The following is a 15,951-nucleotide window of genomic DNA, read 5'->3' on the forward strand; positions in this document are numbered from 1 at the left end:
AGGCCTGCCTTCCTCCACTACCAGCTCCAGCCATGCTGCAGATGGTTAGTCTGTAGGTCCCAAGTCTACTCTTGATTCCTCTGCAGACAAAGTCGGCCACCAGGAAGACAGGGTTAGGGCAGGAGAAGAGATGGACCTGAAAAGAAACTGCATACAACGTCTAATACACGGTCTAGACTGATGGTTCTCAGCCTCTGGGTCAAGACCCCTCTGGGGATCTAACCATCCTTTTGTAGGGGTCAGATATCAGATATCCTGTATACCAGGTATTTACATTATGGTTCATAACAGTAGCAAAATTAAAGATATGTGGTAGCAATGAAAATAATTTTATGGTTGGGGGTCACCACAGCATGAGGTGGGTCACAGCATTAGGAAGGATGAGAACTGCTGGTCTAGAGGGAATCAGCTCTGTGTACTTGTCATGGGGGCTGAGGCTTAAAGAAGACAGAACGGGCTCGTTTAAGTGGTATCCAGGTCTGAAGATGGAAGCGTGGTCTGTGTCTCCTTTCAGGCTTCATGTTAAACTTCCCATTAAAGGTGTTCCATCCCCTCTGGTGTAATAGGGAAGCACACAGAACACTATTCACATGTGGGCAGGTGCCCTCAGATCCGTTCTGACCCTCAGTAATCACATCTAAACTGTACTTGAAGGTGCTTTTCTTTCCTGAAAAGCAGTCTGGTGGGGGTGCCTTAGCATACAGGCACAGGGTGAAATGAACAGCCTTGTATTAACATTTATATGGGAGAAGGGGTTAAAGAGTAGAATCTAAGATCCTGCTGGAAATCCCCAACACCCACTATCTCAACCCTCAAACCTACCCAAGTCTGAAAATGAAGGGACCAGAGACCTCTAGCAACACTGTCACGTCTAGGATGCACACAGCACAACCTACTCTGTCTATCTGTGGACTTTATAGAAACCAGTGACGTATAAAACAGGACCAAGAGAAGGGCACCAGCCACTATGGGCTGTGGACTGTCTAAGAGTCAACTCTGTCCCCTGGAGCCAGTGGCTCCTGACATTTGGTTACCTGGTTCTTCTGGGGCTGGTGGATCGATGACCTCAGGCTCTGGGGTGACTTCAGGGGGTGGAGGGGGAGGGGCTGGTGGAGCTTTGACAGGGGTTGTTGACTCGGGGGTCTCAAAGGCTTCCTCAGAGTCGGAACTCCTGGTGGAAAGAGATAAGAAACATGCATGAGACAGTGCTGAGTAGAGATTCTGCTGGGAAGGCATGGATGGCCTTCTGACTGCAACAAATATATTTGTGGCAAATACTCAATTCGCCTGTTGGCAAACAGGTGTGAAGGTCACCTCAAAGCGTGATTCCCAGGAAGTGGGTGAATCTGTCCAATGGCATTGAGATCTATAGTGGGTTGCTCTGGTGCTGCTATGTATTCAAATGCTAAATACCGTATCCCAAGACCTGGTAGCTCCAAGAAGTATACCAGCTTTTGTTGTATAAACCTTGCCTCCCAAGTTATCCTTGATTGGTTAATAAAGATGTCTACAACCTGTAACTAGGCAGAAGAGAGGTAGACAGGGCTGGAGGGTCCCAGGCTTGGGGGTCTCAGGAAGGGACCAAGAGAGGAGGAGAAAGAAGGAAGACGTGGCCGTGGGGTAGATGACTGTGAGCGCATGGCCATGGGGATGGGCCTGTTGGAGTAGGAGCGGCCTAGGTAGAACATAGTAAGTGAGATATCTCAGGGTTATTGACAGGGGAGTAGACAAAATAGCACAGGGATTTGATATCTGTCCATCTCAAATGCTTTAAGGCTTCTTATAAATATAAAGATTTTGGGGTGTTTCATTTGGGAACTAAATGATCTAAGGTGAGGTAGAAACTCCCAAAGAATATTTTCCACAATAGAGATCAATGTAGCTCTACTTGAAAGACACATGTCCACCTTTAGTGACAGATTCACACTCTATTTGGCTAAGCTTTGGTGCACGCTATGGAGCACTGAGTCAGTCTAACAGAGAGACTTACGTTCACCACAGTGGCTTGCCTGCCTAAGAGCCTCATCTTGTAAACTCGACTTGCATTCACTCTCTCCCACCCCAGCCTGCCATTCTCCGGACTCCCTGCCCTGCCTGCGCTTCTTCATGTTTACGGATCTCTTCTACTGGACTGAAATCGCCACGCAGGTGGCTGGCCTTGTTTTTCACAGTACCCAGAGCCTAAAACAGAACGAAGTGAATGACCATCTGTGAAGAAAATGAATGAGAGCCAGACAGCCTGTCAGCAGAGAGCATGCCAAACCAAGCCACAGAATAGGGCCAGCCAGTCCTCGGTGGTATAGTGATAGCCCTTGGTGGTCCCTAGGGAAGTCTACCTGCAAGAAAGCTTCTTTAGACACAGACCTGGGCCAAAAGCCTACTGAGGAGTCTCTCCTGGTAACAGGAAGTCAGTGGACAAGCCCTGCCTGGGCACAAGAAAACTCTGCCAACATTTTCTCCCTTCCTGCTGCCCCAAGCTACTTGATCTTAGTTATAAGTTCTGCTGCTGAGAGGACAGGGCCATCGATTCCCTGGCTCAAGATAACCACAGGACCAAGGCCAACCTTACCTGTAAGGACAGACACTGTGGACGGCAGCAACATGCTGGCACCCATCTCTGAACAGTCCAATGCACCCAAATGCCAACTACTCACTGGCAAGGAATGAGGACTCTAACTACCAAGAGAGGATCCGCAGGACTGCAGATCAGGACCACTGCTGAAGATTTACAATCAGGCCATGATGCAGGAGACAGAACATGGCATGTCAGGATTCAGTACACTAGATCACACGGGTACCACTGAACGGGAGCCTCCTCCAACACTGTGAGATACTCACAACTCCACAGCTCCACAGAGTCCCACGACCAGTGACCCTGGAAGATGTCACCTCTTCTAAAGTCTATCAACTGGCCAGCAGAATACCAGCAAACAACACCTGGCCCACTACGACCAAGGAAAGAAGCCATTTGGTGAGTGCCAGGGTTAGAGATGTGGCTTACTTGGTAGAGTTATTGTCTAGCATGCACAAAACCAAAGGTTTCAACCCTTAACACTACATAAACCAGATATAGTGGTCTGAGCCTATGCTAGCTACAATCCTAACACTAAAGAAGTCAAGGCAGGAGGACCAGAAGTTCAAAGTCTTCATTAACTATGTAGAGTGTTTGGAGCCAGCCTGGACTACATGAAGCCCTGTCTCAAAAATTATTTAAATCAATCAATCAAAATTATTTAAGTTATTTAAGAACAACTATATCAATCTTTCTTTTATACCTTAGTGTGAGAGACTTATTTTATTAGTGCCAAAGATTGTCCCCATTCCCCCCAAAAGACCTTGTCACCTACAATGCCAGGGCCCTGCAGGGGCTCAAAGAAATCAAAAACATCAACCCTGCTTTAGATGGGAATCAACAAGCTAAAGCCAACTTTGTATTAGATTTCACTAGTAAATATTTAATCCTCAGAAGCACAACAGGAACACTCTCTCTCTCTCTCTCTCTCTCTCTCTCTCTCTCTCACACACACACACACACACACACACGCTAATGTTAAAAGACTTAGCTTTGTCTGCGGGGAAAATTTAAGCTCCATCCATATTTGGTAGAAACGGATCTTGGTAGGTGAAGTTTTAAGTGTGAAAACACAGAAATGAACAGTAAAGAAGGATGAATGTTTGCATCAGCTCACTGGGCCTGGAATGAAGCACCAAGAACCTTCTTCCTCACCTTAGCATCTATACCATAAACATCAGGGACAACCATGACAAGACACACAGAGTCAACTTGCCTCTTTCTGGAGCTTTCCTGGGCAGCTAGCAGCCTGGAGTCCCCACTGCTGCTCACAACTGCCCATATCCAACGAGCCCATTCCCCTGGGGACCACACCTGCCAGGACCCAAAAGCCATCTCCATGGAAAAATTCCCACCTATACTGTTCTTGCTGGCACCTCTTGAGATCTAAACCTCTTTCATGGAACCACCAAAAAAGGAGGCTTCCCCAGCCCCCCAGCAAGAAATGTTGTGAGCATCTCCTGTGTTCAGAGGCCCCAGGCTGCCTGCTCAAACTGAGATGCGGGGGGGGAGGGGGGAGACAGAGAGAGAGAGACAGAGACAGAGAGAGAGAGAGACAGAGAGAGCGAGAGACAGAGAGAGCGAGAGACAGAGAGAGCAAGAGAGAGACAGAGAGACAGAGGGGGGGTACCAATAGATGCAGAGAGAGGGGGGTACCAAAATCCTGTTCTATTGCTTCTGCAACCCTAGGCACTGGTAGCCCAAGGCTTTGAAATATAAAGGGCCCTGGTCTTTCTCAATAGCACAAGTGACAAGAAGGGCCGGATGCTCTTGTATCCTAGCCGTGAATTCCAATGAAGTTTCTACAGCAGCAGCTGCCTGCACACCTGCTCAGAGGACCACCATTCACCCAGGGACTGGAAGGGAAGCAGTCTGGGGGAGGCAGGGCATGAGGACACCATGCTCATTGTACTAGAAAGACCTTGTAGTCTTTTTACTATGAACAGTGTGCATCAAAACACCACAGGCCACCAGTATGACACTTCTGAAGCTGCTGGCCTTGTTTGCAGATTTCCACATTTTCTCCCAGGAGCAGAGAGCAAGTTAATTAGAGGCGACAGATTCAGCTTTTAAAATTCTCTCTTTCCTCCCTGCTCAGTCTCCCAGGGGCTTAAAAACATTTCAAGAGTGAGAATTTCTATAGTCCACCCACCAAGAATCTGTGCATATGAATAAAGCAGCTGGGTGGAGCTCTAGCCCCAAGTCCCACTGATTGAGTCCCACCATGGTGTGGCTGGCTTTCTACTATACACAAATAATTACACAGCTGAGACTCCACATACTTTCAGAATAGAAAAAGAAAAGGGGGGGGGGATTGATTTGACACAAATATGTATCAGAACAAGAAATGGTGTCACAATTTCCTAAAACCCCTCCAAATTTCAGGAAATAGGTTTATTAGGATGTTTAAATGTTATGTTTACCATGTAAGTAAATAAAAGAGTATATAATATGTGTGTATGCACATATAAATACAAGACATTAACATCAGAGTATAATACACACATACATAACACACACACACACATACACACATGCTGCACAGGCATGCTTCTATATGAAAAGCACAACAGCCAGCATTTGTGGAACATTTAGTGATGTGTCAAGACACGAGTCTAGGTCTATCATAACTATGGGCTATCGATGTAGCTCAGTTGATAAGTGCTTACCTAGCATGCATAAGGCCCTGGGTTCAATCCCCAGTCCTGCATAAACTAGGCACATGGTGTATGAAAAACAACAAAATGACGATTACAATAGTCTACAAGTCGCCTGCCTGGTGGAGAACAGGCCTGTTTCACAGATGACAGAGCTATGGTTTAGAGAAGCAAGCTGCTTTGCAAGGCTATGCAGCTAGGAAATGAGAAGACCAAAGCTCAGATCCCAAACTGTCAGCCTCTGTGGTGTCTTTTTCACCATATCTATTTCCTGAAATCTTTAGCAAGCCTCATTTTTATGTTCTTATTACATAAAGCCTATCATAGAGAATAATTAAGCTTTTTAAGTGAACTTGTCAATGTGACACTGGGGGCCAGGGAGATCCCAGCTACAGCATTATCCCTGCTGATCTTTCTCTTGTTTGCAAAAATGTTAGAAGAAGTCCTGATCATCCAATGGAGTGATTACTAACAGCCCTGTTCTTCTAACGGTCTGTCCTGTGATCATGGGAGTCTACACAAGGCAAACAAGGCAGGGCAGCCATCAAATGGCACAAGCTAATTCATCCACCAGCACAAAGCAGTATCTGGGGAATAGTCAACACCCCAGTGGGGTATGTAGATGAGAAGAAAGACGGAAATGACAGAGTGTTCTAGCCATGGAAGCCAGGGCCTGAAGGACTCCCCAGCTTTGTTAGTACAGTTTAAAAAATTCCTTAAAGTGGGGGATGTGTGGCTCAGTGATAGAGCCTTTACTTGCTTGGAATGCTCAAGGCTTTGGGTTCAAGTCCTAGCTCTACACACACACACACACACAAAACATGGACCTACCTCTATAGTGCTCTAAATTCTAACCAAGCACAGCCTACAAATCCCTGTTCCACACAGTATGAAGTAACTTACTCCAGTGACATGCTTAGGGAACTGTCCCTCAAAACAGAGACGAGTAGTGGTTAACCTGTAGACTCTAACGGCTTGTTTCCCTCCATTTGTGGCTCAGTTTAAACGCCATTCTTTTACTTGTCAAATTATAACAAAACAGTCTAAGATCAGAACCCACACAGATACATGATATATACACTCATTAAATACAAATGTATCTGTGACACATGACTATGTTTGCATATAACTGAAATATGGTGTTTTTATTAAATGAAGAGTTCCCAACATACCATTAACTGATTACATTTTGCTCAAGTTTAACTGGCAAGAATCCAAGGTGCTTTGTGAGCCAGGGGCCTGGGGTCCCAAGAAAACAGCCATACAATGCAAACTGTTTCAGCAGCACACAGCATTTATTTCTGTAGAAGGCTGCACAGCTGCTTTAAATCCACCAGTCAGCCACACCTGAGCACACCCCCAGGCCCACAGGGCTTCTTCTGCTCCTAGTGCAAATGCATCCTGTATCTTACTCTAGGTGGACAGAGCCCAGGTTCACATTCTTCTGCTGGCTAACTCTAAGCCTCATAGACAAGCCATAACTTTTAAGGGCAGATGCACCAAGGAGCACATACTTCTATCTTAGAAAACTGTTGACCGGGGAAGGGTTTTTTGTTTTGTTTTGTTTTGTTTTCATTTATTTTATGCATGAGTACACTGTCACTGTCTTCAGACACACCAGAAGAGGGCATTAGATCCCATTACAGATGGTTGTGAGCCACCGTGTGGTTGCTGGGAATTGAACTCAGGACATTAAGCACTGCCTCCCATTAAGATGCTCAAAATAAGCCCTGCCCTGAAAACCTACGGCTCCCCACCAGAGCATTAAGAAGTAGTTCCCAAGCATTGCTAACGAGAAAGGGGATTCATTTCTACTCCTCTAATCTAGATCAACCCCAGAACACTAGTTTTCAGTTACCAACAGGACAGTGACCAGGGACTGGGTGGAGGACCTTGGGGCCTCACATATCCACAATAAATGGGCATGGGGCAAGGGTGCAGGATTCTCACTTACTACTAAAAATGGGAGATCTGCCATGACATAAGCCTTAGCTTAGCTTCTCCATGCTGTGTTCAACTTGAGCGTGGAGTCCATACGCTCCCCAAGATCTGCCTTTCAAGATTCCCTATTCCCTCAAGACCAAACTAAAGTTAAGACCATGGCTTTAGCCAAACGCCCTGCTTCAGGGAAGATTAATGTATCTAGTCCAAAAGACCATCTGCTGTCCCTGAAGAGAGAAGGAACCCTTCCAGAAGCAAAACTGAGCTCTCGGCAGACCAGTCTCATTGCTTTGCATCTCATGCAAGTAGGACTTTGATGAATTTGTATGTATTTTTAAAATTGCTACATACTGGATTCTATTGATCAAAATATTCCACCGAATGACAACTTCAGACAGCAACGTCAACAAAAGCCATCCTAAGCAACACCCACCCACCCACATGAGAACACATGAACACACACATACACAGAGAGAGAGACAGAGAGAAAAACAGACAGACAGATACAGACACAGACAGACATACACACAGACAAACACACACGGAGAGAAAGAGAGAGGCAGACACACACAAAGAGACAGATGAACACACAGACAGGCAGATATACACAGACAACACACATACATACACACATGCACACACAGAGACACACATACACATATACAGAGAGAGGAACACACACACACACACCACAGCCTCTGCTGGGTTTGGACAAGTTATTTGCCCTGCTGCATCATTCTGTACATAGAGTAAAGGTGGAACATGATTCCAACCTAACCTAACATCTACGTTCATCTTAGACAGTGAGATAATCATGGGACAGACCGTCAGGAGCTGTGGTCCATGAACACAAAGCAGGCACTGGAAGGCCAGACTGCTACAATTTTCCGGACAGTCACCTATGGTCGCCCAGAGAAACCATGCAGATGGTGGCATGTTTAGCTCACGAATCCCAGCACCTGGAGCCTGTTAGGCTTATGAAGTGGGTCCTATTTTCAGACGCAAACAGCTATGTGTAGAGGTCAAGAAGGTTCAAAAGTGAGAGAGACAGTTAAGTAGCTGAGGGAGAGAGCACAGATGAGGTGGGTGAGGGGAGGGTAGTGTCCCTCAGCTCCAGTTCCAGCCAGTGATAAACGGAACACAGCTGAGAGAGACAGAAGCTGAGTCTGGTTGGCCGAGGCAAAAGAGGAATTTATAACAAGGCCATGAAGCTGAGGACTCTGATTCTGAGAGAGAACGGTGGGCTCCAGCCATTTGTTAGATGTCTCAGCCCTCAGCTCATGGCTTAAATTGCCTCTAATAGAGGGCAGTGAACCTCAGTAAACAACCTGAGGACACGAGGCAGACAGAATCCCACGAAAGGCACGAAGACGGGAAAGAAAGGAGCTGGCAGTTCAAATACAGACACACACACACACACACACACACACACACACACACACACACACACTCACCCTCCCAGCCACATCACTGAGCAACTGTGACCTTAACTCACTAAACAAACCACTTGACCACTGAAGCTCTGGGCTGTTTGTCCAGCAAATGAGGATTATGGTAACTATAAGGAAAAGTCTCCCCACAATTGCTACTTAGAGGATAGACATGAATGCTGGAGCTAGAAAGGAGATGGGGGGAGGGGAGTCCCAAAAGCCCCGTTCCTATTTGTGTTCCTTGACATACTGTTATAAAACCCCGGCCTCAGCGTTCATGATAAAGTTCCAAGTTAAAATACACAGAACGATTTAACCCTGGAAAGGGAGAATATCTTAACCCACAGCCAACAAGGGATCAATCATGGGACGCTGAGCTGCCTCACGAAGGCCCTAGATCACTCTCCTACATGCACAGGAACACAGATCTGCTTCTGCAAACACCTCCTTAGGATCACGTACACTGGGATTTTGACACACATCTGACTTTGTGTACTTCAGAGGGAACGGGGGAAGAGACAACCTCAAGGAGAGATGGTCAACTATTATTTAGGAGGTGGATGGCGTACCCCATGAACATGCCACTCAACTTGCTAACATCTACAGTTGGAACCCCCCATGGTGCTGCCCTCCTTTGGAACAGTCGGTGCTTTGCTAAATAAATTTCTGCTTGAACGGGCTGTGCCTCTCAACTGGGTTACTTCCATCGGGGAGACAGTAACTGAAAGACCCCTACAATGTAGCTACAACTCCAACTCTGTAAAGCACTGGATCTTGGGGAACGTGCCGTGCAAGCCAGCTGGGCACATGTTCTATTTTATTTGGCTAAAGCTACTCAGTTGGTCATGAAAGGGAATCTGGAGGCCACAGAAAATATGGCCAGAGCTTTGCCAGGGCAACTGTGGAGAGACTCTGTGGTAGAATATATGTAAAGGCCGGTCCTATGAGCTCACCCTTACTCTTCCTGAGGGGTAGACACAACTCAGCCTCCAAGGACGGGCAGTGTTTCTAGAGCGGAGGAAGCTCTTGTGGCAATGGGCAGTGGGGGCATGTATGTATGTGTGTGCTTGTTCATGTACGTATGTGTATGCTAGTTCATGTATGTATGTGTATGCTTGTTCAAACACCCTTTACAGACACTGGTTCATTTGTTATCTTTCCAAGAGCCTCTTAAAACCCAAGCAGCATTCTGGCTGGGCCCATGGTTGAAGAAACACAATGTTACTGAGTTTGGCTCCCGGGATCCTGATCCCATCTTTGGTAGCTGTGGCTTGTTAAGACTTCCCTGTAGAAAAGCCAGATGGAGACTCTGGGAGAAGTAGGGCCGGCTGTCAGAGGGCACATCAGGTAACGGTGCTTACCACCAAACCTGAAGACCAAACACACACAAAATTTTAATAAAAGAAAAGAGAAATGGAGGAAAAAGCTTTCAGACTGCCCATTTATTTCCTTGCCTTCATACAATGATATTCTGGAAATCTCATTTTCATAGCTGAACTCCTTGCTTGAGCAAATTTAAGTTGGATTTTTTTTTTTCTCTTGAAGAAGTAGCTAGTAAATCCAAGGCCTTGTACATGTTATACAAACATCGTACCACTGAGCTATATATCCCTAAACCCTAAGTCAGAATCTCTACTTTAAATTCAGATTTGTTAAAACTCTAACCAGAAGGGCTGGAAAGATGGCTCAGTGGTTAAGTGTTTCCTTAACCACTGGAAGAGGCCTAGAGTTCATTACTGAGCACCAAATGTCAGGCAGCTCATAACTGCCTATAACTCTAGCCCCAGGGCATCTGATGCCCTCTTCAGGCCTTTGTGGGTACTGGCACAAACGTGGAGATATCTACATGCAGACAACACACATTCACACACACGCGCACACACACAGAGAGAGGGAGAGAGAGAGAGAGAGAGAGAGAGAGAGAGAGAGAAAAGAAAAGAAAGAAAAAAGAAAAGAAGAGAAAAGAAAAATTGACTGGAAATGACATTATGAACAACAGCAAGAAATGAATATATCATGCTGAACTCAGGAAAACCTGAAGCTTCTCACAGGCTGACACAGTCACAGTTTCTCTAGAGAGAAGGACAGTAATCTCCTACCTGGTCAGAAGCACCTAGGAAGTAGACAGGTATTCTCATGTATCCACAACACAACTGAGCTCAGGAAACACCTCTGCTCAGCCAAGCCATCTGCGCAGAGCTCACAATGAAAGTCCATCTGTCTCATAGGCCTCCTGGTCTCAGGGAACATACTTAGCTTTCTTTATTCATTAGTCTAAGAGGTTTGGTATCTAGGTCCTGAACTCAAATCAAATGAGAAGAGGCAAGGCCACGCTGGTGACCAGCACATGATGGAAGTCAGGAAGACGACATGGTGGATAAGGAAGACACCCCAAAAGACAGTGCAAGAATTCAAAAAGTAGTGAGGCTTGGCCCGAGAGCTAGGGCTTCTCCAATCACCTGTCAGTTCACAGCACCTCCCTCAGCACTTCTGAATGGGAGTAATGGAGGTGCACTACACACATAGTAGGGAGCGCTCCGTAAGTGCCGAGTAAGGAAAAGCCCAACAAACTAAGGACCATACGTATGGAGTAGATGTAGAGTAATGAAAGACAAATACAGGCAAATGTACATAAATCCATATACATGTTTGCATACATTGGTGCCTACGTACTGAGTTAAATATACACAAACAGAGGCAGCACGTAAGTGCTGCTCTTGTAATTCAGAATAACATATACCGAAGCTTCAGGCATCAGAAACAACAGGCTGCCCTGCCATAGGGGAAGATGCTGACTCCAATAGGGAAAGCCTCCCATATTGCTGGGGGCTCCGAGGCCTGCCTGGGTTGTTCAGGAAGCTCCTTCAAATCTTATCCGCATGCTGGGCATGATGAATGGGACTTACCAAGGTCCACCCATATAGCTGGACTATGGCCTAAGTAATATCAGTTAAGGAAAAAAACCCAGGAGGACAAGTGTAGGAAAGCAGAACAGCAAGGATGAAGCATTCCCCCCAGCACAGTCTAGGGCAGACACAGCCACCAGAGCCAGACACTCACCAAGGATGAAGCATCCCCCAAGCAGTCTAGGGTAGACAGAGCTACCAGAACTAGACACTCACCAAGGATGAAACATTCCCCCAGCACAGTCTAGGGCAGACAGCTGAGATCAGGAGGGGCTCCTAACACTACCACTGCAAGGGGAACCTCAGTATGTTTATTAAGTACACAACAGAGAACAGGGCTGGTACCCACATGTCTGGAATGCACTGGAGAGGTAGTGCTTTTCCACCTTGGAAACAAGTATCTCAATGAATAAATATGTATATAAATAAATGGGGCCCATGAGATGGCTTTGCGGGTAAAGGGGCTTGCTGTCAAGCCTGCAGACCCGAGAGTTTGACTCCTGGGATCTACATGGAAGGAGAAAACTGATTCCTGCAGAGAACTGATCCATACCACCACACAGGAGTCAGGTGTACTTCCCCATAAAAAAATAAATAAATAAAATGTAATTAAATAAACAAGGTTGAAAAGCAACTGAGGAAGATGCCAGATATCAACCTCTGATCATCTCCATATGCATGTACACACACACACACACACACACACGCAGAGTCACCACCTCCATGCATGTACACACATGAGTACACACACACACAAAGAGAAGAAAACAATAAACCCTTCAATATTTAACTTGACTTGCACTGAACTTTCTTCTAAAGCCAGAAGCATCACTTTGAAATAGCACACATATTGTGGAAATGGATACTTTCACCCTTTGATGGAAGGAACTGAGAACTCAAAGCATGGAGTTGGGCTTTGGCATCTGTCTTAAGAATAAGCTAGAAGTCTGGCGCCTGTCCAGCCCGAGGCCTGATGAGAGCCGCCGCCAGGTGCCTACTGTCAGATTCAGACTCACTTCTTGCACGCAACCAAGTAGTTTGCTGGCAGGTTGGCTGTGAGTGTCTGTTTTGACTCATTTGGGTTGTTGTCAAAAAGCCCTTAACCTTGAGACAGCAGTGGCTGCAGTCATGTGGGGAATTGTATCAATTCACTGAAATTTGTTACATGTAACTGAAATCTAAAGTGACTTAGCCACCATTCTATTTAACCACTGACTATGGTACCAGTGTTTTTGTTAAAGTTAAACAAGCTGGTATCTAAGAACCTGAGAATCTCTTAGAATTATCAAAGTATTTTCCTCCCAGTACCAATTATATGGTAAATACATTATTTTAATCAAAACTCTCCCAAGGTATAACCTGGGATTTCTGCCCTCCCTCTGACACCTGCTACCTTCCCTTCCTTCATGTATCTAAAACCCAGCTGTTTCTCATCATCACGGTCACTATCCCCACCCCAGGTCTGTCCTCACACCAGCATCCTGGCCCTGCTGATAATCTCAGAGCAGTTAGAATGATCAACATAAATTCTCTGAGCTCAAGTTGAGCCCCCTGCAGTAGCTTCATGAGTTCTCCCTTGTCCCAAAAAATGGTCACCATTACCACTGCCCACATGCTCGGCTGCTTGGCAGACTCTGTGCTCTGTTTACCTGGTTCTCCCTAGTGGTTGAAACCGGTGTGTGCACTATGCCACCATCCATCCCACCACCAGCTCAGCATGGCTCTTCATAGTTCCCCTCAGCCGGGAACTTTAGCCCTGAGCTCTGGATGACCTGCTCTCGGTGTTAGTCTCAGTGTCTTGAGAACACAAGAGGGAAAAACCTTGCATTTTGAGAAGTGTACAACACTGTCAGGCACTTCTCTCTGATTACAGCTCTTACTAAATATTCAAGTGGAATTTGATACTTAATTTTATGGTTCTTCACCCATGGCTGCTTTAACACTCTCTCTCTCTCTCTCTCTCTCTCTCTCTCTCTCTCTCTCTCTCTCTCTCTCTCTCTCTCTGTGTGTGTGTGTGTGTGTGTGTGTGTTTAGTGGTGTTCAGTAAACTCATGAATCACTGCTACACTGTAAAGGCTGGTGTGAGTGGTGAACACCAGCCTACCTCTCTGCCTCCAAGTGTGCACAGTGTACTATAACCACTAACACAGCTCCCAGGGGTCACTCCAAGCATCAATCACTTTTCTCCTGCCCCTGATACAAATCAGGAAAATCAGGAAACTAAGGCCCAAGCAGCTTGTCCACATCCGGAGCCAAATCTGTAGATGCTCAATTCTATAATCAAAAACCACTGTACAGCTGTCTTCCAAAGCCGTCGGGGCTGATTCTTGTAATATATGTAAAGAAAGTAATTTAATTTATACTTTTATTGGTTCAGAATTTGTAATAAGGGGCCAGAGGTTGAGCTGACTAAGCTGCACTGTCTATGAGACAAGAAATGAACCTACTGTAGGGTGCACAGTGCCTTAGAAAAATGTGCGTTTCCAGGCACTGGGAGAACCCCACAGGCTGCCCCAGTGAGTGTGCTGTTTGCAAGCCATCTCTTCATTTTCACTGTAGGAAAAAAATTGGCAGGAAAGGGACAAAGGATTTAAGTCCTGCTTCTTCTTATTGTTCAAAAGCACTGTTTGTAGACTGGCATGAAACCTGCTTTAACTGTTTGGTTCTTTTTTTTTTTTTTTTGGCATTTATGTGTGTATCTGTGGATGAGGTTTGTGTGGGACACAAACCATGATGCACACGGCCAGGTCAGAGAACAACTTGAAGAGGTCACTACTTCCCTTCCACCATGTGGGTCTCTGGCTTAGGGCTACTCACTGAGCCACCTCACCAGCCTGCCTGTCAAGAGTCAGTGCAATCAGACAAAAGTGCTGACACTGTGAACATTCCTTGCTGTGGGGTCTCCCTCTTACATTCCCAAGAGGGCTAACTGTTCCTGTTCTACATGCCTGGAGGTGCCTGGAGTGGTCCTGAAGCATGTGCTCTCCAGGGCTAGCTTTGGACACTCCTCGAGGCCATGGCAGACTGTTAGAAGGACTGTCACCCAGCTACATCCCACTCCTACAGACTCGGGGGCCCCCGCCCCGTTTTTAAAAACAGAAGTTGTTTTAATCTCACAAGAGGCACAACATTTGTCAAAACCCCTCTTAAGTTTCTCACCATGATTCACAGGGAATCAGGGAATCATTTTAGAGTTCCCTTGTACCATACAACTTGCTGAAAGTCACAGTTTTAGATAGACTGTATCTTTGGCAAGCTTGAATCAGACGTCCTTCCCATCAAGGAAACAGCTGAGATTACAGATTCTGACTGTAGAAGAAAATGAAGTGGGTCGTTTATTTGGGGTTAAATATGACCGGCTTGGGTCCAGGCCCTCCATTTGAAGCCCTCTTTTTGTCTCTTCGGGATATTAGAGTTTGGTTCTAGAGAGGCCAGCATGTGTTAGCAGGTGGGAGGAGTAGGCTGAGCTAGACCAGATGAGTCTTGTCACCAGCTGTGGGAGAACACCCAGCAGGAGGTAACCACAGGAGTTCCTCTCCGTACCTGCTAGTCACTGAGAGGAATCTAGTCAGCAGCAGGGCCTTCTTAAATGCAGATGATAAGGCTCTCTGAAGCTTCAGAAACAACCATGTCAAAGGCTCAGCCCAACCACTGTCATTTGTGGGAGCCGTGGTGGACATCACTATGGCTTTTAGGGAGAACATGTACACACCTGTATGTCATGCCAGATTCTTTGAGGAGAGATCCCTTGAATGCACATTTACATGCATGACCCTAAGTCTTCCCTGGGGTACAAGGCTGCTGGGGAGAGTAAGCATTTGTCTCCTAGGGAGCTGTAAAGGGCAGAAGTTCACAGAGGGTAAGCAGAAGCTACTTGTGGGTAATGCAGGGTGGGTGTGAGGTCAGAAACCTCTTTGTATTTGTGGGGCATGCTTAGCTTTAACCGCCAGCTCTAGTGGTTGAGTTGCATGTTCTAACCAAGGCTGGTCACGTGACCAGGTGCATCCGTGTGGTGTGGTGGTGTCTAAAGAGAGTATCTAGGCTTTGCCTGTGACTGTGATTGAAAGTAGAAAATGAAATAAAAGGACTTAAAGAAAAAAGCAAAAAGAATTAGGTCTCTTGTGATTGGTGGGACAGGTTCCACCAGAGTAACTGCCTGGAAAACTGGATCTTCCACAGAGAAACTCCAAACCCCAAACCTCAAACCTCAGGTTTGTGTGTTTAACATCACCTCCTTAGTGTACCAGAGCTAACTCACCCTGACTTTCCTTCTCTGTAACCCTGACTTCTTCATGTTGCTAGAGTTTTGAGCCTCAGCTTCTGAGCTGTCTGTTCCACCAAGACCTGGAGCCCAGACAGGAGATGGGAACACCCTAGAGAGAGCAGGTACCAGACCTTTGGCCTCTGCTTGGTACACAAATGCCGATCAACAGCCCAGCATCTAT

At 46.2% G+C, this 15,951-nt stretch overlaps 1 protein-coding gene across 3 annotated transcripts in view; it reads right to left on the reverse strand.

Moving 5' to 3' along the window:
• Positions 1–15,951, reverse strand: part of Tacc2 (transforming acidic coiled-coil containing protein 2) — a 186,237-nt gene that overhangs the window by 48,117 nt on the left and 122,169 nt on the right. For all 3 annotated transcript variants that reach the window (XM_028769369.1, XM_028769371.1, XM_028769372.1), the window contains one exon: positions 1,035–1,171. In XM_028769369.1, coding sequence (XP_028625202.1) covers positions 1,035–1,171 — 137 coding nt within the window. The remainder of the gene's footprint in view (positions 1–1,034; positions 1,172–15,951) is intronic.

This window comes from Grammomys surdaster, unplaced genomic scaffold (genome assembly GCF_004785775.1).
Source record: "Grammomys surdaster isolate TR1022 unplaced genomic scaffold, NIH_TR_1.0 192, whole genome shotgun sequence".
Lineage (NCBI taxonomy): Eukaryota > Metazoa > Chordata > Mammalia > Rodentia > Muridae > Grammomys > Grammomys surdaster.